We start from the raw sequence: 23,474 nt of genomic DNA on the forward strand, positions 1-23,474 counted from the left end.
GACGGTGGAGGAAGAAGGGGGATGCCAGCCCTTGGCTCTCCTCCCGGGCTTGTGAGCCAAGTGCAGCTCTGTGCTAACTGTGCACACGTTCATTGTAGGAGTGAATCTGCCTTTGAGAAAGCCAACGTCGACGTGTTCCGGGTGAGAACCAACAATGTGGGCCTCATCTACAAAATCAGGTAGGAATCTGGCCCCTGACCAGGGAGGGAGTGAGATGAAGGCCAGTAGATTAGGGCCTGATGTCACTACTGACACTTTCTGGGTGTTGATTTTTCCCTGGTGTCATTTGAGGGGTGATCGAAGGCCCAAATCTTTCCCTCCCACCCCATACTTGCCCATTAGAGATTCACTTCTTTGGGTTAAGACAGTTTGAGACGCTGTCTCACAAACGTGGGAAATCGGCTCTGAGAGGCCCTAGCACAGTGCTCAGGAGCCAGTCCTGAGTCCGGATCACTGGGGTGCAAACGTCTGCCCCGCCATTTGCTAGCTGTGGGGCTTCAGACAATTCCCCTCCAAGCCCCACTTCCCTCACTTGTAGTAACGAGGTAGTGAGGACTCAGTGAGTTAGTGCTTAGATGGTAGCAGGCGCTCAGCAAGGGTTAGAGATGCCAGGTCACGTTGCAGGATGCCTCTTGATGCCCTCTGGGGGCGTTGGTGTGAGCATGTGGGGAAGGAGAACTCTATCTGCCTGGTTGCCAAGGAAGAGCCTTCAGTTGCCCTCCCTGTCCCCCCCTCCCTCCCTACTACCCATGCCCATTCAAGTTCACGCCCATTTGTCAGGATGTCAAGGTCATCTGTGGTCTGACTGCGCCCAGGCTAGGGCCTGGATGGGGGTCAAATGCTTCCTCAGTTCAGTCCTGATTTGTCTTCCTCCCACTAGAAAGTATAAGACCATGAACTTTCCTGGGGAAGTAAGGGACACAGGAGCGCCCTGGCACTCGCTGTGTGAGGAACGGGTGTGACAAACAGGGAAGGGGAGGGTTGGGGAGAGGGTGTTGGTGTGGGGAAAGGCAACCATTACTCTGAGGTCCTACTGCGCTGGGCTCTCTGCCAGGCAGAGACATGCATCCTCGTGTACACCATTGGTCCGTCCAGACTGTGCTCTCTTGAGTTTGGGTTTGTCCCACAAACAGCAAAGATAGGGCCTCGCTGCAATGAGCAGGGAGGAGACGCTTGGCGCAAAGTGAGGCCATCCAGAGGTCAAGGTCTGGAGGAGACACTGACCTCAGAGGAAAAACTGGGCCTGCCAAAGCATGAGGGGGACTGTAGGAAGTGGGGGAAATTTGGGAGGCCCGATTTTGAAGAATGAGGATCTGTGCTGCCGGAGACAATGGCCCCTGGCCATGTGTGGCTACCGAGCACTTGAAATGTGGCTAGTCCAAATTGAGATGCACCGTATGCATATATAAACACACTAGCTTTTTGAAAATTTAGTAAAAGAACGTCAAATATCTCATTAGTAAATTTTCACATGGTTAGGTGTTGAAATGATAAATGGATGAAATAGAAGACATTATTAAGATGAACTTCCCCAGTCCTTTTGCTTCTTTTTTAATGTGGCTACTAGAAAATCTAAGCTTACGTACATGGCTCACACATGCGGCTCATGTGATACTTCCACGGGGCCACATCAGTCTAGATGGCCAGGGGGGATCATCTGGGTGGTGGGACTAAGGTGGGTATCTGGGGGGCGTCTGGGGGTCTGGGGGTCAGAGAGGGAAGGGAAGCTCAAGATGGCCCTGCTGCAAGCCTGGGCAATCCCGGATTTTCTGTGGAAGGCGTTATTATGCCTTATTACGTGTTACCATGTAACACTCATTAATAAGCACCTCTACCTTGCAGGGTATTCCCATTTTACAGATGAGGAAGTTGAGGTTCGAGGGGTAAAGCAACCACTAGAACAAAATGATGGGACCCCTCTTTGGAGTGAACCTTTGGGTATTCCAGTGTGGAAGGGGTGTTGTCTCCGTTCTGCCAATGTCGTGTGGGTGTCTGCTTCTGCCCCAGGATCGAGCATGACAACACGGGCCTGAACGCCAGCTGGTACCTGGATCGTGTGATCGTCACCGACATGAAGCGGCCTCACCTCCGTTACTACTTCAACTGCAAGAGCTGGCTGAGCACCGTGGAAGGTGACCGCCAGCGGAGCCGTGACCTGCTAGCCAGCTTCGACCCCATGGACGCGCCCCGAGGTCAGTGCCAAGGCCGGCCTGCCCGCCATCCCTCCCTGCCCCAGGCTGGCCCGTGCCTCTTTCTTGCTCTGGCCAGTCCCCTGTCCCCTTGCCACTCCTCCAGGGTCCTCCTGTTGGCTAGGGCCCGGCTGAAGCCCCATCTCTCCACGTGGCTTTCCCAAGAGCCAGCTTATGTGCTCTGGGGGCTCAGGGGAAGGGGAAAGCGAGAGGACCTGGAGGCACGACTGAGGGGTGGGTGCAGTTCTGAGCATCTTCTGTGTTTTCAACAGCTCTTGCTGATAGGTATCCGCCGAGAGTCCTCTCTGAGGTCAAAGGAGCTTTCCCTGTCCTCCAATTTCTTTGCCGTTCTTCTGATGCCCAAAGGAAGGGGAGCTACGGCCAGGGCATGGCAGATGAGAATCAGAACTCACACCTTCCAGGGCGCCATCAAGCCGTCCCCATCTCTTCCTGATTTTATGAGGAGGAAAACAACTAATTTCAAGTGCATCAGAGGCCTTAAATTCAGTCATTTTAGCTCCACGGGAGGCAGGGGGACAAATCATGGAAGAACACACACCATGTCCCATGACCTATTTTATCACACTTTTGTCCCCTAAAGTGCTGACCTCACCCTACCTCATTATTGGACATATTTGCCTTTCCAAAAGAGGAGGCATCACATGTGGATACCACCATCATAACACCTTGCTTGAGGGAGTCATAGGCCTTCGGAGGGAAAGGCATTTGGTAGCCAGGGAAAGTGACTTTGCCAGGGTCACTCAACAAAGCAACAGAAGGGAGGAGCACTCCTTAGACTCTGCCTTCCAACACGTGCCCTGTGGTCTCCAAATCCCATCCTCTCTTGCAACCTAGCTGGGCAGAAGGAAACATACCCCATGTCCCACTGGGCTTCAGCTCTCCTTTCTCTGTCTACCTCTGATTTTCTACCTTCCAGCTGACCTTGAACTTGCCTCATTCCTCTGTGGCCCCCATCATCATAACTTGCAACGTCACGGTTTCTTTTCTTAAAAAGATATGTTATTGATCTTTCTCTTCTTAACAAAAGCCAAATTTGATCATTGTAGAGAATTTAGAAAACAGAGACACATGCAAACATAAAAACAGAATGCCTGTAATTCTATCACCTGGATAAACATCACTGGTGACATTTTTGTGCACTCATTTCTAGTCTTCTCCATGCATGTATAGTTTGAAAGAATGGGCTGGTACAACACCCTGTTTTAGAGCATGTTTGTTTCTATGCCATTAAATACTGCTCGACACCCTTGCTTGCCATGGCTCTAGGGAGTGTTCTGGTGTAGGGAGGTACCATCTTGGATTCACTGATCCCCTTATTGTCTGATTTACATTGTGTCCCCCTCTGCAATTTTATTGTTACTATAAACAATACACCTAAATCTTTGCACAGACAAATGATTCTTTCCTTAGTATAAATTCATAAATAGAATTTATAGGTCAAATAGAATGCACATGGTTAAGACTTTTAATGGGCATTTCCGAACTGCCCTAGAAAGGGTGCATCAGTGCACAACCCCACCAGCTGTGCAAGGGCACCCACTTCCCTCGCCCTCAATACTTAGTACTGTTTAACAGGATAGGAAAAGGGGCTTTGTGATCTCTTTGGTTATTGGTGACATTGGATATCTTTCATACGTTTATTGGCCATTTGTATTGTGTGTGAGAGAGAGAGAGAGAGAAGAGAAAGAGAGAGAGGGAGAATTGTCTACCCAAGCCCCAAGCATGTCTTTTCACTTGGGGTGAATGTCATAGATTTTCCCAAAGACTTTAAGTCTCTTTAATTCTTGATCCAGCGTCTTTGCTAGGATCAATCCCTAGCAAGCTGGCCATCTTCCTCTCTGCTCTCTTAGGCTCCCTTTTCTTGCCCTTTCCCACCATTTAGTTCCTCATCCCACCTTTTGCTTTGGTCACATGAAAATCCAGGGTTCCTCTGTTAGAAGAGCTTCTGAAAAGTCACCATTAAGAATGAATTAGAGTCACTCCGTGGTTCTCCAACTTTCCACAAGAATCATCCTGGGTGGTGTTCTTGCCTTGCGGGAAAGACAAAGACATCCGCTGGTGCCATCCCTGAATCAGGCTGCCTGGGCCCCCCGCCCTTTTATGAGCTAGAGGGCACTGGATTTTTAGTATTTCCAGGCTGGATTCTGGAAGAAGGAATGAAAAAGGAGATCTTCAAATATTCAAAGAACTGCATTGGTAAACAAAAGTTTAACTCTCTTTGCTTTTCACCTGGAATTATACCAACTTGACGTTTGGTTGCTGCAGAAGGTCTCTGATGATCAAAATGGGGAAGATAATTATTTCTTCATCCATGTAATTTGATAGATGAAAATACTTTAAGACATGGGATGTGGGCAATAATAGAAGGGGACATTTTAAGTGTATATTTCACCCCTTCACGACCCTCCAAGACATGGTGGATCATTAGTTGGATAGCCTTGCTCCCCTCTCCCCACCCCCAGGACCATCTCCTGAAGTTCTGGCTGATAATTAGCTGGAACCTTCTTTCATTCCTGCTCTTCAGGGAGGGTAGGTGTTCTAGGCTGACCGACTGACCCTTTGACCGAGGTGATCAAAAGGTAGTGGCAGGGGTGGAGGGGCTGGACCTTGATCAGGTTTCTAGATGGTTCCTCTATAAAGGATCTCGTATATCATGCTTAAAGACACAGGCATGACGGGAGCTTGCCCTACCTGTGGGTGCCAGTGAGCCGCGGAGCTTTAGGACTTCTGCCCTGGACAAGAATGTCACCCTCCCTGCATGGCACAGTGCCTGACTTTTGCCATGGAGATTACTTTTACCTCTCTAGGGTTCTCTTTAAATGTGGGAAAGTGCCTAATATCTTCCTAAGCCGTTGGGGTGAATGCCTGGTCAGGGCCACCCTCTTCCTTCATGGATCCCACTCTGGCAAAGGTAGGCATGAGAAAAAAAAGGGACAGGAGGTTGCAAAAGAAGGGGGTGGATGACGGCCAACTCACAGTTGTGTGGATGGAAGATCCTAGAGACAAGTTCAGTTTCTCAGTGGTTCTCAGTTGGTTGGTAAAAATCTCTGCATCTGACACCTTAAGGAAACCGGGTATCAGGGCCAACCCAAACATTTCACCTTTTGGTTTCCTCTGTGTCTGATTGCCAGGTCTTGGGGATCTGTCACTGGGGTGAGGGAGACAGGTTATTGTGTCCCCTCAACCACTGGAGGTTTCCAAACCCCAGCCACTCACGTTCCATCTTCAAGATTTTTGCTTTATTCAAGTACAACAACTTCCTTTATTATTTACTTACTCTTCTTCTTAAGCTCACTTTTGGCAACTTGTCTATTGTCTTGTAAGTAAGTTTAAGAAGAAGGTGGATATTATTATCACAAAAAAAACCCCCTGTTATCATTTGCTATAAATATCAGGCATACATCAGCACATATTAAAACAAATGCACAAGGGTAGGTAACCCTCCTGTATCACCATCAGCATCCCACGTGCCATCAGTGGTGTGCAAACTGCATGCCGGGAAATAGTACCAGCCCTGATCCGTGAGGAAGGGAAAGTAGAAATACGGAGGAGCGGAGGAGGGCTGGTAAGAATCTGGGCTCTCCTCTTCATGAGTCCTGGCTTCACTCCATCCCTACCACACCTCTGGGGGAGGCGAGGTGAAGGAGGGCGGGCAGGTGTTAGTTACACAGATGAGTTAACTGATGCTCAGAGAGGGGGTGATTCATCTAATATCAAACAGCCGACCACAGATGGAGCTGACACTAGAATGCAGGGCTCCTAATTCTTGGAAGAGGCTTCCTGCCTGGCCCTGGGCAGCGCAACCAGCCTGGCCCCTAAGAGATCAGGGCCTGAGGGGTCACAGCTAGGGCTCATCGAGGGCAGAAGGACCAGTCTCCTACAGTCACAAGAATCCCTTTCACAGCGTGCATCCCCACCGGTTGCTTTTTTCAGCCTTGGTTTGAATCTAGCCTTTCTTGAGCGGTGGACAGCTCCCAACCACCCAGCTCAGCCATTCCAGTGCTAAGTGGCACTGGTTGTCAGAAAGATCTGCCAGAAATTAAACCCCAGACGGTCTCCCTGGGACTTCCCCTGCTTGTCTGTTGCAGTCCTCTGCTGACAAACACCCTGTACGTTTTCCTGTCTGCCCCTCAGCCGCGTGAAGACAGGCTGCTCTTGGCTTCTCCTCTCGGGGCACATGTCCAGCCTGCCTCGCTGAGCAGCTCTGGTTTGCCAGGGCTCCCCAAGAATGTACCTCCTAGGCAAGAACCCTGTGTTCCAGATGGGGGCTCCTCAGAACAGAGTGCACAGGCCTCCCTGACTCCATCAACCTACTTCTTTTTAAAATTATTATTGTGGTAAAACATATATAAAATTCACTTTCTTAACCATGTTTAAATGTCTCATTCAGTGGCATTAAGTAAATCCACAATGTTGTGTGACCATCACCACCATCCACCTCCAGAACTTCTTCATCTTCCCCAACTGAAACTCTGTCCCCATAAAATAATGACTCCCTGTTTCCATTTCCTCCAGCTCCAGGGAACCTCTGCTCTACCCTCTGTCTCTATAAATTTGACTCCTTAGGGATCTTATATAAGTGGAATCATAGACTATTTGTTCTTTTGTGACTGGCTTATTTTACTTTAGCATAATGTCCTCAAGGTCCACCCATGTCACAGCATGTGTAGGAACTTCATTTCTTTGTAGGGCTGAATAATAGTCCATTATATGCCTAGACCCTGTTTTATTTACCCATTCAGCGGTTGACGGACATTGGGGTTGTTTCTATCTTTTGGCTATTATAAATAACGCTATGAACGTTGGTGTACAAATAGCTATTCAAATTCCTGCTTTCATTTCTTTTGGGTACAGACCCAGCAGTGGAATTACTGGATCAGGTAGTGACTCTATGTTTAACTTTTTGAGGAACTGCCATACTGTTTTCTACAGTAGCTACATCATTTCACATTCCCACTAACAATGCATGAGGGTTCCAGTTTCTCTACATACTCACCGATGCTTTATTTTCTGTTGTTGTTTTTTCAATAATAACCATGATTACTGATGTCAAGCATCTCTTCTTGTGCTTATGGGTCATTTGTACATTTTCTTTGGAGAAATGTCCATTCAAGTCCTTTGCCTATTTTAAAATTGGGTTGTTTGCTCTCATTATTGAATTGTAGGGGTCCATCCAGAATGGATTTGTGGATATTAACTTCTGAGCTGGTGTGATTGATTTACAAATATTTTCTCCCATTCCATGGGTTGCCTTTTCACTCTGTTGAAAAGAGTTGTGTTGATGCACAACAGTTTTTAATTTTTATGAAGTCCAATTTATTATTTTTTCTTTTGTTGCTTGTGCTTTTGGTGTCACATCCAACAATCATCGCCATACCCAATATCATGAAGATTTTGTCCCATGTTTTCTTCTAAAAGTGTTATACTTTTACCTCTTACTTTTATTTTTATTTTTTTTAATTAAAATCTTTTTTTTTTTAGATTTTTATTTATTTATTCATGAGAGACAGAGAGAGAGAGAGAAGCAGGCTCCCAAGGAGCAGGGAGCCCAATGCGGGACTCAATCCCAGGACCCTGGGATCATGACCTGAGCCGAAGGCAGACGCTTAACCATCTGAGCCACCCAGGCGCCCTACCTCTTACTTTTAAACCATTGATCCATTTTTAGTTAATTTTTGTATAGGGAATGAAATAAAGGTCCAATTTTGGGTGTTTTTTTTTTTTGTTTTTTTTTTTTTTTTTTTGCATGTGGAGATCCAGTTTTCCTAGCATCATTTGTTGTAAAGACTGTCCCATCCCCATTGAATGGTTTGGGCACCCTTGTCAAATATCACTTGACCATATACACAAGGGCTTATTTCTGGGTTCACTATTCTTCTCATTGACCCAAATGTCTGCTCTTAAGTCAGTACTGAACTGTTTTGATTATTGTAGCTTTGTAGGAAGTTCAGAAATCATGATGCGTAAGACTTCCAATTTTGTTGTTTTCTTTTAAGATTGGATATTCAGGCTCCCTTGATGTCCTGCTTCTTATAACCAATCCCGCCTTTCCATTAACCCAATACACCACAGTGACAATACACCACACTGACTTTGCAGTCCAAGGGCTCTTATTCCCCTGGAAGAAAAGATGAAAATGCTGTCTCCACCCCAAGTCCTCAATTCTTGCCCAGGACTTCAAGGCTTCTGGAGAAACAACCTGGATTCTCCTGACTCATTCCCACGTGAGTCAGCAGGAGTGGGTGTCCCATTTTTGGCTGGCTCCCCTCCACATCTTAGTCGAATGGTCCAGGAGACATCACACCTCCTGATTAATAATCAGACATACATGCACCCTACTAGGGAGTTAGCAGCCATCTCTATGCTCGTCTCCCTCTTAGAGTGGGTGTCAGGGGTCCTCGCACATTCTGGGGCCTGTGGAAGGCTGGCAGCTGCTCGTTCAGCATGTCTGCATTGACTATCTCTGGGAATACAGTCTTGGCTATCGAATTGCTCCAGAATTGTAGTGAATTTTCCATCCCGCCATCTGCCTCTTGGCATCCCCTCATTGCCATGGATGTCTGACTCTCTTCCTAGAGGATTTCTGTCTAGAATGGCTTCCCCTTTTGACAACTTAGAACCCAGAGGGGCACAGTAGCTACCTTGACATCTGTACACTGAGGGCCTCTGACCAGAATCTCAGCACAGTCTCCCAGGCCTTGAGCTGAAGCATCGCCATTAGCAGCTATCATGGGTCATACCCCTCCACTCCCTGAGCTGCTCTTAAATGCTGGCTCTGGGGTGAGGATATGGTCTGGACACTCCAGTTGCTTGCAGTCCAGTGAGGACACAGACTACCACAGTATGAGCTACGCTCAAGGAGAGGGGAGAGCATCACATGGTTCAGAGCTCCATGACTCAAGACATAAGAGTCTTAGGTTCAAATCCCCAAAATACTACCTTCTAGCTATGTGACCTTTGGACAAAATGTTTCTATAGTCTGGTGTCTTCATATGCATACACTGTACAAATCCACAGTGCCTCTCAGAGGTGAGGTCTATTATTATCCCCACTTTACACCTATATCAGGGTCAAGGTGAGCATGCATAGACCACCTCCCACCTCTCCCTCTGTTTCTTAGTCCCAGACCAGCAGCTCCCATTTCTCAACTTGTTTGCTCAGATTGTGTTGGCTCCAGTGTCTGGCAGACGGTGGCTCTGAAAGCTGTTCTTTCCAGCACTCATAAACCATGAGGAAGTTTCAAGGGACCCATAGGAAACGGGTTTGAGGATGAGACATTCTCTCCCCACCTGCTCCCTGATGGTGGCGTGGAAGCCAGACTGCTGACAGAAGTTTCTGGGGCTCAGGCCCTGTCCCATCAAGCCCCACAAGAACCCAAGAGCCCCAGAGTCCTGCCTGACCACTGCCTGGAAGGGTTACCCTTGCTCCCAGACTTCTGCGTCAAGTCGGTTAGAGAGAAGGCTGTCAACAAAACATATTTCAGGGTGAGAGGAAACGTCAGAGCCAGCGCCTTTCCCCCTTGCATGCTCTCCTTCATCCTGTGCTTCAGTTTTCCCCATGCTACCCAAGCCCTGCTGGGGGTAAAGCCCCGGCCTTTCCGGAAAGCTTTGCCTACCCCCCACCTTGCGCTCTCCCCCTTCAAACCCTGGAGAAATTGACGTCTGCGCCATACACAGAAGTGGATTCTCAGGAGTCCCCCCTTCCCAGCTGCAGTCAGGGATGTGTAGAGAATCTCATGGGCAGGGAGGGGAAACTTTTCAGCCTGCTCCCTGAGATTCAGACATGATCCGGCCAATTCATGGCCAGAAGTAGCCACTGTGGCTGATGGGGTGGGTTGTAACCCACCCTGGTGTTTTAAGATGGATAAATGGCTGAGGCACCCCATATCAAAGGGACTGCTGTTGGCCTCTTTGGGTGCTAACTGCTGAATATGTGTCTCTCTGGGCTCTCCAGCCAAGCTCAGGTTTCTCTGAGGTCTCCCTACCTGCCAACTTGGCCACTGGGACTCAGAGGCTTGAGGGAGATTAGTAAAAAACAGGCTCCTGTGTGTGTGTGTGTGTGTGTGTGTGGTGGTTGGTGGGGGGTCATGTGTAGACACATCCACTTATGAAGACCAGCAGCAGAGATGGGTGGGAAGAGCTCTATGAGGGAGTGGGGGGCAGATAACTGGCTTCTAGTCTTGCCCTTTGATTACTGTGTGCCTTAGGCAGGTTACTGGTCCCCTCTGGGCTGCTTCTTCATCTTACCAGAAGGTTCGACTAGATGTTCTCTTAGGTCCTTGTAGCACTGGCTTTCTTCTGGTATTCTGCTAGCTAAATGTCTCCTTGTCTCCCTTCCCTGGCTCCAGGTCTCCCACCCCCTGAATTCACTCCCCGAACCTTGATGTGTTACTTCTGGTGTGACATTCCTGGGGCCCAGCACGCAGGTGTGATTGTGAGTACAGTGCAGAGTTGCATGGGCTGAGAGCACAGGGCTGCCCATCCCTCTGGCCCCAGGGAGGCTCAGGACACATCTGTGAGGCTGGAGGAGTGGGCCAGACCTGTTTAGGACAGACCCTGCCTGGCTTTCTCACTGCTAATATGATGTCACTTCCTGCTTTCTGGCCAAGTAATTGTCCTCAGCCCAGCACCAACCCACAAACCCTCCCACCTTAAAAATCGCTGAGTTGATCACGTGGCTTAAATTAGTACTGAGCCCACACCACATTGCTTGGGGAAAGTTCTGCCAACTTGGCAATGCGACAGGCCTCGGAAGCCAAGAGCTGAGTTCCAGCTGGCCTGGGGGCTGTTCACACCCCAGGGCTGTCGGAAAGCAGGCACAACAGCTTATCGATGTTTCAGACCCAGGCCTTGCTGGCAGCAGAGGAGGCCCTCGCTTTCAGAAGGGCTGGGTTGGAAGTGGGTCCTGCCCCTCCCCTTCTCCCAGCTGAGCCTGTACCCTAGGCTTCCTTTGGAACAACCTTTCCCTAAGGAGCATTTATCTTCTTTGGTGGGTTAATAGTAAATATGGCTGCAGCCAGTATTGTGCTATGCCCCAAAGAGACTGAGGGGCTGCTTGCGGAAGTAGCATCGGCTTGGGCAGGTGGGCCAGGAGCATGCAGGTGGTTGGGAGGTTGGGAGGGGCGGATGACCTTTTCGTCCAGACTCCTAGTCTGGCTTCCTCCCCCTTCCTTCCCCCCTTCCTCCTTCCTTCCTTTCTTTTTTTTCTTCTTCCTCCTCCTCCTCCTCTTTCTTCTTCTTCTTCTCTTTCTTCTTTCTTCTTCTCTTTCTCCTTTCTTCCTCTTCTTCTTTTCTTCTTCTTCTTCTTCCTCCTCTTTTCTTCTTCTTCTTCTTCCTTCTTCTTCTTCTTCTCCTCCTCCTCCTCCTCCTCTTCTTCTCTTCTTCTCTTCTTCTTCTTCTTTTCTTCTCCTCCTCCTCCTCCTCCTCCTCCTCCTCCTCCTTCTCCTTCATGTTGTAGCAAATGGGACAGCTAATGCTGGGGCTGAAAGCTGCTCAGAGGCCAGGGAATAGGTAGAAATGGGATTGTGTTTGTCCAGCATAAGCATTGTTTCCACTCCCAGTGATTTCATCGGGCAACTGGGTTATAATTTCATTACAGCCCACAGTGTGCGGCACAGTGATTATCACATGGCTCCAGATGTGCACCCGGTCTTGGCAAGACCGTGCTGGGCACAGTGCCCACGGTGCATTTGAAGAAGGGATTGGACAAGAAAGGGATCGCGATTAACATTTTCAGGGCATGTGCAAATTTCGCTGACCTGCGGCGGATTATGATGGGCCTGCCAGAGAACTGCCTAGTGCAAAAGCAAACACAGCATGCAAGCAGCCTGGCTGATGGAGGCAGAAAGCACCCATCATGAGGGCTCTGCCAAATAAACCAGCAGCCCTGACTTACTCCCACATTTTATAGGATGATACCACTGAGTAATCAAATCATTGACTTTAAAATATAGCTCTCTGGGTCAGAAAGCACAAGGGACTATAAACCCTGAGTTCTAGTTCTGGCTTTGCCACCAACAGTGATGAGACCCAGGGCAGATCTCAGTTCCACTCCCATCCTCAGCTTCTTCCTCTGTGGGTGGTTTCTCAGGGTCTTTTTTAGGATTAATAGAGTTAACCAAAGAGAGAAGGATGGGTCTAGGGTTAGCCCTCCTCCATGGGGCAGAGGAAACTGGCTTTTGGTGTCCTCCCTTCTGCTGTGGATACTTTTTTCTCATTTCACCCCCTCCCATACTTAGCATTCTCCTGCATAGTGCCCATCTCTCCACCATGAGCAAGGTCCCAGACCCCCATTCTCTGCCGCCCAGACCTGGCTCTGCCACTCCACTTGTTGGGTAAGCAGGAGCAGATGTCTTACGCTCTGTGCCTCTATCTCTTCCTCTGTAAAGTGGGGATAGCGTGAATTCCCACTTCATCAAGTGGTTGAGCTGATTCATCGGGGGAAATGAACGTAAACACTTAACACATGGCTGGCCACAGAGTAAGTGCTCAGTGAATGACACCAGTATTGAGGTGGTGCTGCTTGTTATGATCCTGGTGTTTTCCCTTCTTCTTCGCCTACATCCTGGCCTATTCCGACCCTGAGATGCACAGACCCAAGATTCTGGCCTTTCAGAATCAGGTAGGACTTTGGAGTCACGGAGTGCCAGGATTCCCTCTAGAACCCACCAGGCTCATCTAGACAACTGGAAATAGGCTCATGACCTTGATTTCAGTGGAAGCCTGCAGGGAGAACCTCTCTTCCACACCCTTTTCCTTCTCCCTGATGTTTCCCCTTAACCCAGCTCAAACATTACCCAGAGTCTGAGCTCTATTTGCTGTGGATGCTGCTTGGGAGTCATTGTTCCCTCAAACCCTCTGGAGGTGGGCCAGAGCCGTGAGGGTTTCGGGCGGGGGGGTGGGGTGGGGGGGTGGGGAGCAGCGCTCTCCTCCTCTGAACTTCGCAGCAGCTCCCCGCCCACCCCATCTGCTCCCACCTAACGTTGCAGAAAATCATCTCCGGAAAGAGTGGGAAGCAGAGAACAGTTTCCAATGAGGCCTCGGTGAGGAATATCAGAGAATTTCAGGACCGGAAGGGACCTTATCAACTCTTCCTCCATTTTGTCGATGAGAAAACAGAAGCCTCAGGAAGTTAAGCCACTGGCTCTTGGTCACCCAGTGTGGGCAGAGCTAGTGCCCTGGGCTCCAGATGCCACCTTGTGCTCTTCCAATGTCATTCAGTGTTTCAGTGGGCACTTTGGGGAATCTTTTATGTACCAGATCCTTTGCTCAGGGTAAATATGTACAGGTCTTTCTCTCTAGGAACTTAGAGACTAAAAGGAAGAGAGTCAAGCCAGTAAATAATCAGTGCAAAAAGACAGAATGTTCTAAATAGGGAATGACCTAGACCAATGGAAGCATAGAGGAAGGAGGAATCAGGAGGGCTTCATAGAGGAGGTGATGCCCAATTGAGACTTCCTAGTTGGGAAGGAGTTTGCTAGGCTTCCAAACAGAATGAGGTTTTCAGATAGGTGTTTATAATAACCCTTTTTTTTTTTTTTTTCCTATTTGTGGAGAGCACTTTCTCAGAGCTGCATTTTGTATGCAGGAAAATTGGAACTTATAATACAGACATTGCCTTGGCAATGATCCAGCTGTGGGTGTCCATTCCAGCCACCAGTGGTTTCCTGCTGGACCCTTCCCCTGAGCTCCCAAGTGTTGGCCAGAGTGGCGCAGGGGTGTCAGAGAAAGGGTTCCCACCTACCCAGGGCTGGATGTCTATTTGGTGGGCCCCTACCTCTGTCTTTTCTCTTCCTTAGTCCAGTCCTCAACCCTCCCTCTAGCCTCCTAGCTGCCCTGAGCAGCAAGCTCAAAGGTTTCTGGTACCAAAGCCAGTTCGTGTACAGTCATCTATCAAGTGCATGGATTTTCCTTAGATGTGTCTTACAGACTGGTGGTTCTCAATGGCTCCTTCTGGACTACAGAGGGCATGACTTATTCAAGTGTTGGCTTTAGGTGACTTCAATCCTTAGTTTTCAATTACAGGGGAAAAAGTATGGCTATTGTAAAAATTGTCAAAAGTACAAATAAGCAAGAAGATGAATAAAATCTTCCATAATCCCATACCCCCCAAATAATAATAGCTAATTTTTATTGGGCACTCACTCAATGTCAGACATTGTTCTAATCTCTATCTATCTAATCTTCACAACACTGTCATGACGGATTTATTATTATTATTCCCATTTTACAGGTGAAGCAAACTAAGGCACAGAGAGGTTAGGTAATTTGCACAGATAGAAGTGATAGACCCAAGAGTAAACCCAGAGCCTTGAACTTAACAGCTGTGTAGGAGAGCCCTGGCGATACTGCTGTTAACATTTTGAATTTCCTTCCTTTTCTTTTTTATGTATGAATATATTAAATACTACATACTGATTAAAAGTGGTATTGTATTACAGTCAACTTTGTAACCAGGTTTTTTCACTTAATATCATATAATAACATTGAACAATCTTCTAAACCATTATTTTAAATGGCCACATGGGTGAATATCGTAATTCACCCCAACAATTGCCCATTTTGGATATTTTTAGGTTCTCAATTTTTCGTTATTAACGATGCTGTGATATGCTGTGATAGACATCTTTATAGGTCATTTATGAACACAATTATTTCCTAATATAAATGAATTGTTATGCACAGTGATTGAATTGTTAGTTCAAGGGGCTTGTAGAATGGTAAGCCTTCTGACAGGTATTACTCACCCGCCCTCCAGGAAGGCTGTGTGGCGTTCTGGTTCCTCCAGCAGGGGACGAGAAGTGCTGGTTTCCCAGCAGTGGAGTGGAGTCTGGGGTGGAAAGGTGAGAAATAGAGCCGAGATTGCTGGGGTGTGCAGGTGGAAAGGAAGGGTACTGCAGAGCAGAGCAACGGGGGTGAGAGCCAAGGGAGATGAGTGTCTGAGGGACATGTGGAAATGGCTCTCTGGGGCTTGGCAATGAATTGGATGAGGGCGTGCGCACAATGAGCTAAAAGGAGTGAAAGCCTACCTACTCCATAGTCTTTCAGCACCTGATAACATCAGGCTTACATCACAGTGTCCGAGGCAAGGATACTAGCTATCTATGATTTGGCAGTGAAACAAGGGACAGAGTGGTTTTTCTTGATTACCACCCAGGAGCAACCGTTTATGACTGAGCGATGTTTTAATGTCCTTGCGTAACCAGGCTCAGCATGTGCTTGAGCACCTGTTAGGTGCCAAATAAGTGACAGACGCCTGGAGAGTTCTAAAGTGGAGCACCGCGGGCTTGGGAGGTGGGCTCTAAGCTAGACCTGGCAGGGTGGGCGCAGTGACAGCCGAGAGAGAATCTTCCTGCCTGGACCTCTTGAGTCCAAATCTGGGCTTCACCCTTTCTAACTGTGGGAACTTGATCAGGTTTCTTAACCTGCTGCTTCTAATGCTTTCTCAGCGAGTGGTGACCGCAGTAGTAATAGGGTCTGCCATCGTGAGGATTACAGGAGAAAGAGGTGTGACGGGCCATGTCAGTCCTCAGTAAGCATCAGAGGCTCTTACCACTTTGGTAAGTGCGTGTGTCTGTAGGGGCGGCAAGGTTGAGGCAATTCTCGAGAAAGCAGAGGAGTTCCAAGTCCTCACTGAAGAATCGGGGGACTCTGGGTGAGAGATGTGGACCTCTGGACCAGAGGGAAGGAAGAGGAAACCTTTTGGGGGCAGCAAGGGGGGAGGGAGACTCGAGTCTCCGGACCTGGGAGGACCTCCACTGCTCAGGGGCTGGGACCCAGCTCCCCGCGCTGGGTCTTCCGGGGTCCGGGGACACGCCTCCCCGCACCCGCGCAGGCGCAAGGAGTCGGAGGCGGGCCTTCCGTGGCTGGGGGAGAACGTTCCGCCGCCCCCCCCCCAGGGCAGTCCCGCCGGTGTCTCTCGCTCGGTTCCGTGTCCTCCTCCGCGGCGCGGGTGAGATCGCGCTTCTGCAGCGGCTGGCTCGGGCTGAGCGGAAGTGACGGGTGCCAGGGAGCAGCTGTGGACTCGCGTGGGGCTGGGCCGAGGTCAAGTCCCGCCAGCCCCCCCCCCCGCCACCTCTCACGGGCCCCGAGTGAATGAAGCCGCGTTCTAACCACGCGGGACCTGAGAATGCGCGAGGCTGGGGAAAGAAACACCGTGCGTCAACGCAGCAGCACTTCATTCATGATTCCCTGCTTCCTAAAAAAGCCCGGGCCACGTGAGCGGCTGGGAGGCTCAGATCACGTTGGGTGTGGGAGGGTCCCTTCCTTGGCAAGCGGCACCGAGGCTTCGTTTCCGGGCCTTTGCTTGACTTCTGTCATCGGGAACGTGACGAGCGGCTCAGCCCGGCGCGGCAGCGAGATCTGGGGGATGCGGCCCACTCGTGGCTGTGCCTCCCCCCGCCCCCCCGCCGCCCAAGGTGGCTCTCTCAGATGTGTCCTGTCGCTGCTGTGTGCTGACTGTTCCAGACAGCGCAGGCGAGGCTGTGGGGGAGGCTAGCGCACCAGGCACAGGCGGCAGCTCGGGCCTGCCATGCCTGCCTTTTCTGGAAGCCCACACAGGCAGCTTCCGGCTGGCCGACAGGGGACATGGTTCCTGTTCAGAGGGAGCAGGGCTGTGCCTCTGCCATGCAGCCTGCAGAGGAAAGAGGGGGCAAGGCTCGGCTGGTGGATCCCCTGGGCAGGGCAAGCAGGGCACAGACAACCCTAAGCTGTGGCCTTAAGGCGGCCACCTGTCTTTAAGCTGCAACTTATGCCATCCCTGCAGTACCCCAACTCAGTTCTGTTTGGCTCTGGAAGGTACCCTGGGATTACCTTAATCTCTGGTCTGTTTCCCTTATTGTATATTGTTCAGATCAATGCTCAAACTACTTCGGCTTCTTTGAGCTCTCACTGACCTTCAGGGAAAGGCAACCACTCTCTGAAAGGTAGTGTTGCTGGGTTCAGATACGCAGGTTGTGCACTGCACAACTGAGACTATGTAAGGAGACACTTTTCACATCATAGAGGTTGTAGGTTTGTGTATCTATTATGACAATTATCCAACAGATGGCAGTAAAGTGTCTTGAGGAAGGGAGACTTTTTCTAATTTGTAGAAAGGCACCCTGTGAGCTAATGGTTACTCACTAAAAGGCCAGAGAGAAATCAGTTCAAGGGAAAATGTTATAGCATTGATTAAACCACAGGCCAACCGTAGAACTGTCTTGGGCAACCATTCCTCTGATCCATCACTAGGCCCTATTGGTCCCATGCTTGCTCAGGAAGGTCAGTGAACTTGCTAGTTCCTCCTCCAACCTGACCTTCACCCTCTCTTTCCATCTCTGCTCCTTGTTCAGTCTCAGCCAGGCAAGGAGGTGAAGGCACAATGCCTGAGGTTGCAGAACTGATGCTGCCATCTGTCCCCACCTTCAGGAAACCCCAGCCCAGGCCCCCATACTCCACTGCACTCAGGGGAACGTTGAGCTCAGCCCAGTCACCCAGCATTGTAGGGGCAGGGAAAGCTGGCCCTCCGTGCCCACACTGGGCACAGGACATGGTCCTTCTCACCCCCTCCAGCCCCACAGGAAAAGGGCAACAGTTCCCCAGTCTTCAGAGCCTTGAGCTGCTTAGCTAGTGATGAGTATGCTGCGATCACCCTGCGACAAGCAGGCTGGCCACCCCTGCACCAAGCACTTCCGCTCCCATTCCAGGCCACCGAGCAGAGAGTTGCCTGCAGTCCCCTGCCGAGAAACACAGAACAGTGCCCGAAAGCACAAGACAGCTTGGGGCAGCGGGTGGCCGTCTACATAGAGGCTGCGGGCCGACTAGGTATAGTTTTGCGAGGACCTGGAGCGAACAGAGATGTTTACGCTTTTTCACGGCTGAAAAGAAATCAACCACGAATAATATCTGATGACACAGGAGAGTTCTCTGAAGTTCAATAAAGTTCTACGAAGTCCATAAATAAAGTTCATTGGCACAAGGCCACGCCCACTTGCTTACGTAGTCCTACGCTGCGCGCCGTGCGTGCGCGGTTTCAGGAGGTCAGTCCGCCTCCAGAGCAGAGGCACCTGTGTGTGACCGGCGGTCGGAAGGCGAGTCCCGGAGCCTGCGTCGTGCTCTTCACGTGGTGATCATGCAGGCATTTGTCCTCTCCCATCCTCTCCAGAGGGGTGAGCCTAGTACAGGAAGGAATTTTGAGAGAGGGAGACCACACTCACACCACTTTTATTACAGCATATTATTGCAGTTGTTGTAACATTATTAGTAATCTCTATGTATAGGAAAAAACCTAGTTTCTGTAGGGTTGGGTGCGCTCCAGGGTCGCAGGCATCCACTCGGGATCTCCGCCGTAGTCCTGCAGGTAAGGGGGCGGGGGGACTACCGTATTGCGCATGGCTGCCTTCATGATACCCCTGCAGAGTCGAGTCCTTGCAGTAGAGATCAGGTGGCCTGCAAGGCCTGAAATATTTACTATCTGGCACTTTACAGAAAAAATGTGCCTACCCCTTGGCATAGAGAATGAGAGGCCCAGACGCATTCTAGAAAGAGCCCTAGCTTCAGAGAAAAGAGACCTGGCTTTGAGCCCCTCTTGCATCATTTAGCAGCTGTGTGGCCCCAGGCAAGACGCCTTGCCCCCTGAGCCTCCGTTTCCTCATCTGTAAATGAGAATGTCAACAGTATCTGTCCTGCCTGTATCGTGTGGCCGTTGTATGGTTCAGATGACATCAAGGACGTGCAGGGGCCTCATGAGCTGCAAGGCCAGGGTGACCGTTTAGTATTCTTTGTCCTAGAAGGTGGGCCAGCCCCGGCCATCCTCTTTGAACTCTTTGCTCTCATCTGCTTTCTCTGGCCCCCCTTGTTCCCTTCTGGCCTTTGGAGCAGGGATTTTTCCTGGCCTGGGATCTTCCCCCCTGGCTGGTCCTTTCACCAGGGAGGCAGCCACATTTCACATGCGGACATTTTGCTCTCACACGGATCACTAGATCTAAGGGGTGAATTCAACATACACAAACCCACTTGTGACCAGAATGGCAAGTTTGTGCTCATTGAAATCCTGATCACGGGAAAGTGGGGGGCTCTCATGACCACTTGGGAGTAAGGCCGGATGCACTGTGCTGAGTCAGCCAGCCATGAGAGAATGAAGCCCTGCTTTTATCCCGTTGTGCTCTCTCAACAGTATATGCACTTTATCACAATTTAGGGTTGGCGTGGGGCCCTAGGCCTTGTTTGGAAAATGGCACATCAGATAGAATGGGGTTCTGCTTGGAGAGGAAATGTGGAAGAAAAGCCGGGAGAACAGTAATATAATAAGCCTCATTGTCTCTCTTCGGGGCGTTTTAGAGAACAGTTTTGTGAGGTATGCTTGCCCACCCTGCTGCTGTTCTCAGCCTCTCCTCAATTTGATAGGAGGTCATCTGGCACACGGGGGTCCTGCTCCTCACCCAGCCAACCACACGAAAACCCAGGGCCCCATCTTGCCATAGAGAGTTCTGCAGAGGTTAGAGAACAGTCCAACCTTATCCCAGAACTGACGTTCTCCTGCATTCTGTTCATCTGATTTTCTGACCCCTGGGCTTGGGCCCCTGGTCCACCTCAGCTGGAAGGTTCTGGAAGCTCCTTCCACCCTTGTCTCCTACGTGGCCTCATTTCAGCCCTGATGCCTGCCTCTCTGGACTTTCCTGGCATGGGGATGCTTTGTGTTCCCAAAGCCCTGTGTGGCCTCCTGTTCCCCAGGCCTGCCTGCACCGGCCTCGGGTACCTCCCCTGTCCTCTGAGAACTGCCCCCCCCACCCCCCACCCCACCCCCGCCATCTCTTGGCTTCCCTCTCTAGTCTGCAGCCTGCCTTTCCTGGTCAGATGTCATGGAATTGTAGACTGAGAAGGACCCTTAGTGTTCTCATATTCTTTCACCTCTGGCATTTTCTTTACAGCCTCCCTGACAGATGGCTCTCCACCACTGTGCTCGTCACAAAGTGACTGCTTAGATGTCTCTAGGGATGGGAAACTAACTTCCCCCAAGGGCATCCCATGCCTTTGTTGGATAGCCCTAGCTACTAGAAAACGTTTCTTTTGGTGAGCTAAAATATTCTTCTTTATAATTCAAGTGCTAAGTCCAATTCTGCCTTCTGGAATGATGCAGAGTGTCTGCTGCTCCTTCCCCAAGGGCTCCCCAGCCCCCCTCATCCTTTCCTCCTGCTGCACTGTGCCCCATTCTTTCTGGAGTCCTGTCGCCCTCTCTGACTGACTGATACTCAGCAGTGGCCTTTAGGGCCTCCCCCAGCCCACACCTCACCCTGGCATCACCAGCCAAGGGGGCCCTGGGCATCTTGTCACCCTGCAGAGGGGACTTGCCTCTGTGTGAAGTAAGCCCCAGACTGGAGCTGAGAAAGGATGTGAACCCAAATGAAGGGTTCTCAGAGGAGGAAAGAACAGCCCACAGCCAGAGGCCTCTGTGACTTGGAAGATGATCAGGAGCAGGGGCCTGCTGGACCGGCCAGGGCCCTCCTGGTCTTCCACAGATATGTCACAGGATCTTTGGGGAAGGAGGGCAGGCTGGAAACCTGCCCGGTCAGCAAGCTCCCCAGGTAGCCTGAATTTGGCTCAGACTTCAAGTCATTGACCTAGGGGTTCTTCTGAAGACCCTGGTTCTGGGGGCGCCTGGGTGGCTCAGTCGCTAAGTGTCTGCCTTCAGCTCAGGTCATGATCCCAGGGTCCTGGGATCGAGCCTCGCATCGGGCTCCCTGCTCAGCGGGAAGCCTGCTTCTCCCTCTCCCACTTCTCTGCTTGTGTTCCCTCTCTCGCTGTCTCTCTCTCTGTCAAATAAATATATAAAATCTTTAAAAAAAAAAAAAAAAGACCCTGGTTCTGTCTCCCATCTCAGAGGGGTCTTCATGGGGAAGAAAGTGGGGTGGGAATTTGGGAACTCTTTGGTTGGGGACAAGAATTGGAGGGGACAAGAATTGGAGGAACCTCACCGAGTGAGGTTCAAGGAGAGAATTGTTCCCTCCCGGCTCAGGTTCTCAGCAGGTTAAAGATCAGGCTTCAGGGCTGTGGATATGTGGGGGTGTCCTCTGTGGGTGCCCTGCAACATTCTGCATCATGTCATCTCTAGATGGCAGCTGCTGGGCAGGATTCAAGATAGGGACTGGGTGAAATTAAGTTTTCTCCTTATCTCCCCCACCTCACTCCTTTGCCCTGAGTGACTTCCCTGGGACTTTGAGCTGGGAATCCAGTTGTGAATCAAGTTGCTTTCTGACATACTTAGTGAGACTCCAGTATGTGCTCAGCAAAGTGTGCTAGGGGCTGTTTTGGGGGGCTATACATGAGAAGGAAGTCCTGCCCCAGACCTTTTTTAAATTCTTGAAGAACTTGGAAGCCTCACCTGCAGTAAACAGCTAACCATGCAAGGCGATAGATGGTAAACTTGGAAATCATTGACACAGACAACATGGCAGAGCCAAGGAATGCAGAGGAGAAAGCCCCTGGGGGCTAGGACATTAGGAAAGGCCCTAGGGAGGAGGTGGGCAGGCAGAGGGCATGGAACTCTGCTGGGCCTCAATTAAAACAGTTCCAGTTTATTTTTATTGAGGTATAATTGACATAAAACATTATATTAGTTTCAGGTGTACAAAATAATGATTTGGTATGTGTATCTATTGAGAAATGAGCATCATAAAAAGTCTAGTTAACATCCATCACCATATAATGACACATTTTTTTCTTGTGATAAGAACTTTTAAAATCTACTCTCTCAGCACCTTTCAGATACGCAGTACAGTATTATTAACTATAGTTGCCATGCTGTACATTACGGGTCATGATTTATTTATCTTATAACCAAAGGTTTGTACCTTTTGACCCATTTTGTATACTCCCTATAGCCCACTTCTGGCAACCACCAATCTGTTCTCTGTATCTATGGGTTTGGGGTTGTTTTGTTTTGGTTTGGGGGATTTTTTGGGGTGTTTTTGTGGTTTTTTTGTTGTTTGTTTTTTGGATTCCACATTATCAGTGGAATCGTGCTGTATTTGTCTTTCTGTGACTGGCCTATTTTAGTTAGCATGATGCCCTCAGGGTCCATCCATGTTATTGCAAATGTCAAGATTCCCTTCTTTTTTGTGGCGGAATAATATTCAATTATATATTTATGTATGTTTGTGTGCATGTGTGTGAGTGTGTATACTTCTTTATCTATTCTTCCATTGATGGACACTTAACTTTTTCCATGTCTTGGCTATTGTAAATAATGCTGCAATAAACATGGGGATACAGATACGTTTTTGAAAGGTACTGAAACACCTCTAATTTTTATGAACTTCACATATTGGGCATAAGAAATCTGAACAAAATTCTCCTACATAAAAAATAAAAAGTCATTGAAGGAAGGGGAAAGGGAAGGGAAAATCGCCTCAGCCCTTGGAATTGTTAGCACCCAAAGAAAGTCTAGAGGAGTCTTCCGTCCTGCACCACACAGCAACCCCTGTCCTTTACTCCTTCACTCTAAGGCAGGCTCCAGCTGGGGAGACCTAGGCAGAGCTCAGCCTGTTGTGTAGTTTACATTGAGCCCCATCCCCCCGCAAGGCCATGGCCAGGGCTGAGGCATTTGGAGGTTACAGTGCATGGGGTTCTGCGAATAGGAGAAAGATACAGGAAGCAATACAGATCTTTAAGTAAGGTAACCACTAAGCATGCATTTGCTGGCTACTCTCAGTGCTCTAGTTTTTGCACTGGTTATGGCCCTGATAATTTACATATAAATTTGATTTTCATTTGCAGAATGTATTTTCCCCAGTGAATTTTTACACTGTGATGAAGTGTGGAGAACAGATTGGAGAGGGCAGAGTAGATGTGCAGTGGGCCCAGTAAGAAGCATTTCAATATCCAGGGGAGATGGGCTGGTGGTCTGGTTCAGTGTGGCCTCTGGATTGGGGCTGATTCCTGCATCCCAAGGCAGCATGTTAGTAGAGAAAAACAGAAGTTCCCTCTACCTGATTTACGCTGTGCACACCGTTTAGCAATGACCATTTGACTTTTCTTTCCAGCTTTATTGAGCTATAACTGACATGTAACACTGTCTAAGTTTAAGGTGTGCGGTGCCTTAACTTGATACGCATGGATACTGGCAATGACCATTTGGAACCAGTGTCAGGCAGCTTGTTTCTTGCTGTGTTCTTGACAGCAATGGTGAGACCTCAGGCTCTGTTGGAGGGAAGGGTGGCTGGTGTGGTAGCTCCCTTGGGGCCTTTGTTCTTCTCTCTTCGGGATCCTAATGAGCCGAGGCTTTCTC

General features: G+C 49.5%; 1 protein-coding gene across 1 annotated transcript in view; it reads left to right on the forward strand.

Annotated features, from left to right (window-relative positions):
- Positions 1-23,474, forward strand: part of LOXHD1 (lipoxygenase homology domains 1) — a 149,195-nt gene that overhangs the window by 12,569 nt on the left and 113,152 nt on the right. Inside the window, exons 3-4 of the mRNA XM_034995710.1 lie at positions 99-179; positions 2,008-2,192. Of these exons, the coding sequence (XP_034851601.1) occupies positions 99-179; positions 2,008-2,192 (266 nt within the window). The remainder of the gene's footprint in view (positions 1-98; positions 180-2,007; positions 2,193-23,474) is intronic.

The sequence above is a fragment of the Mirounga leonina genome, unplaced genomic scaffold, assembly GCF_011800145.1.
Source record: "Mirounga leonina isolate KUSES-001 unplaced genomic scaffold, KU_Mleo_1.0 Mir_93, whole genome shotgun sequence".
Classification (NCBI taxonomy): Eukaryota; Metazoa; Chordata; class Mammalia; order Carnivora; family Phocidae; genus Mirounga; species Mirounga leonina.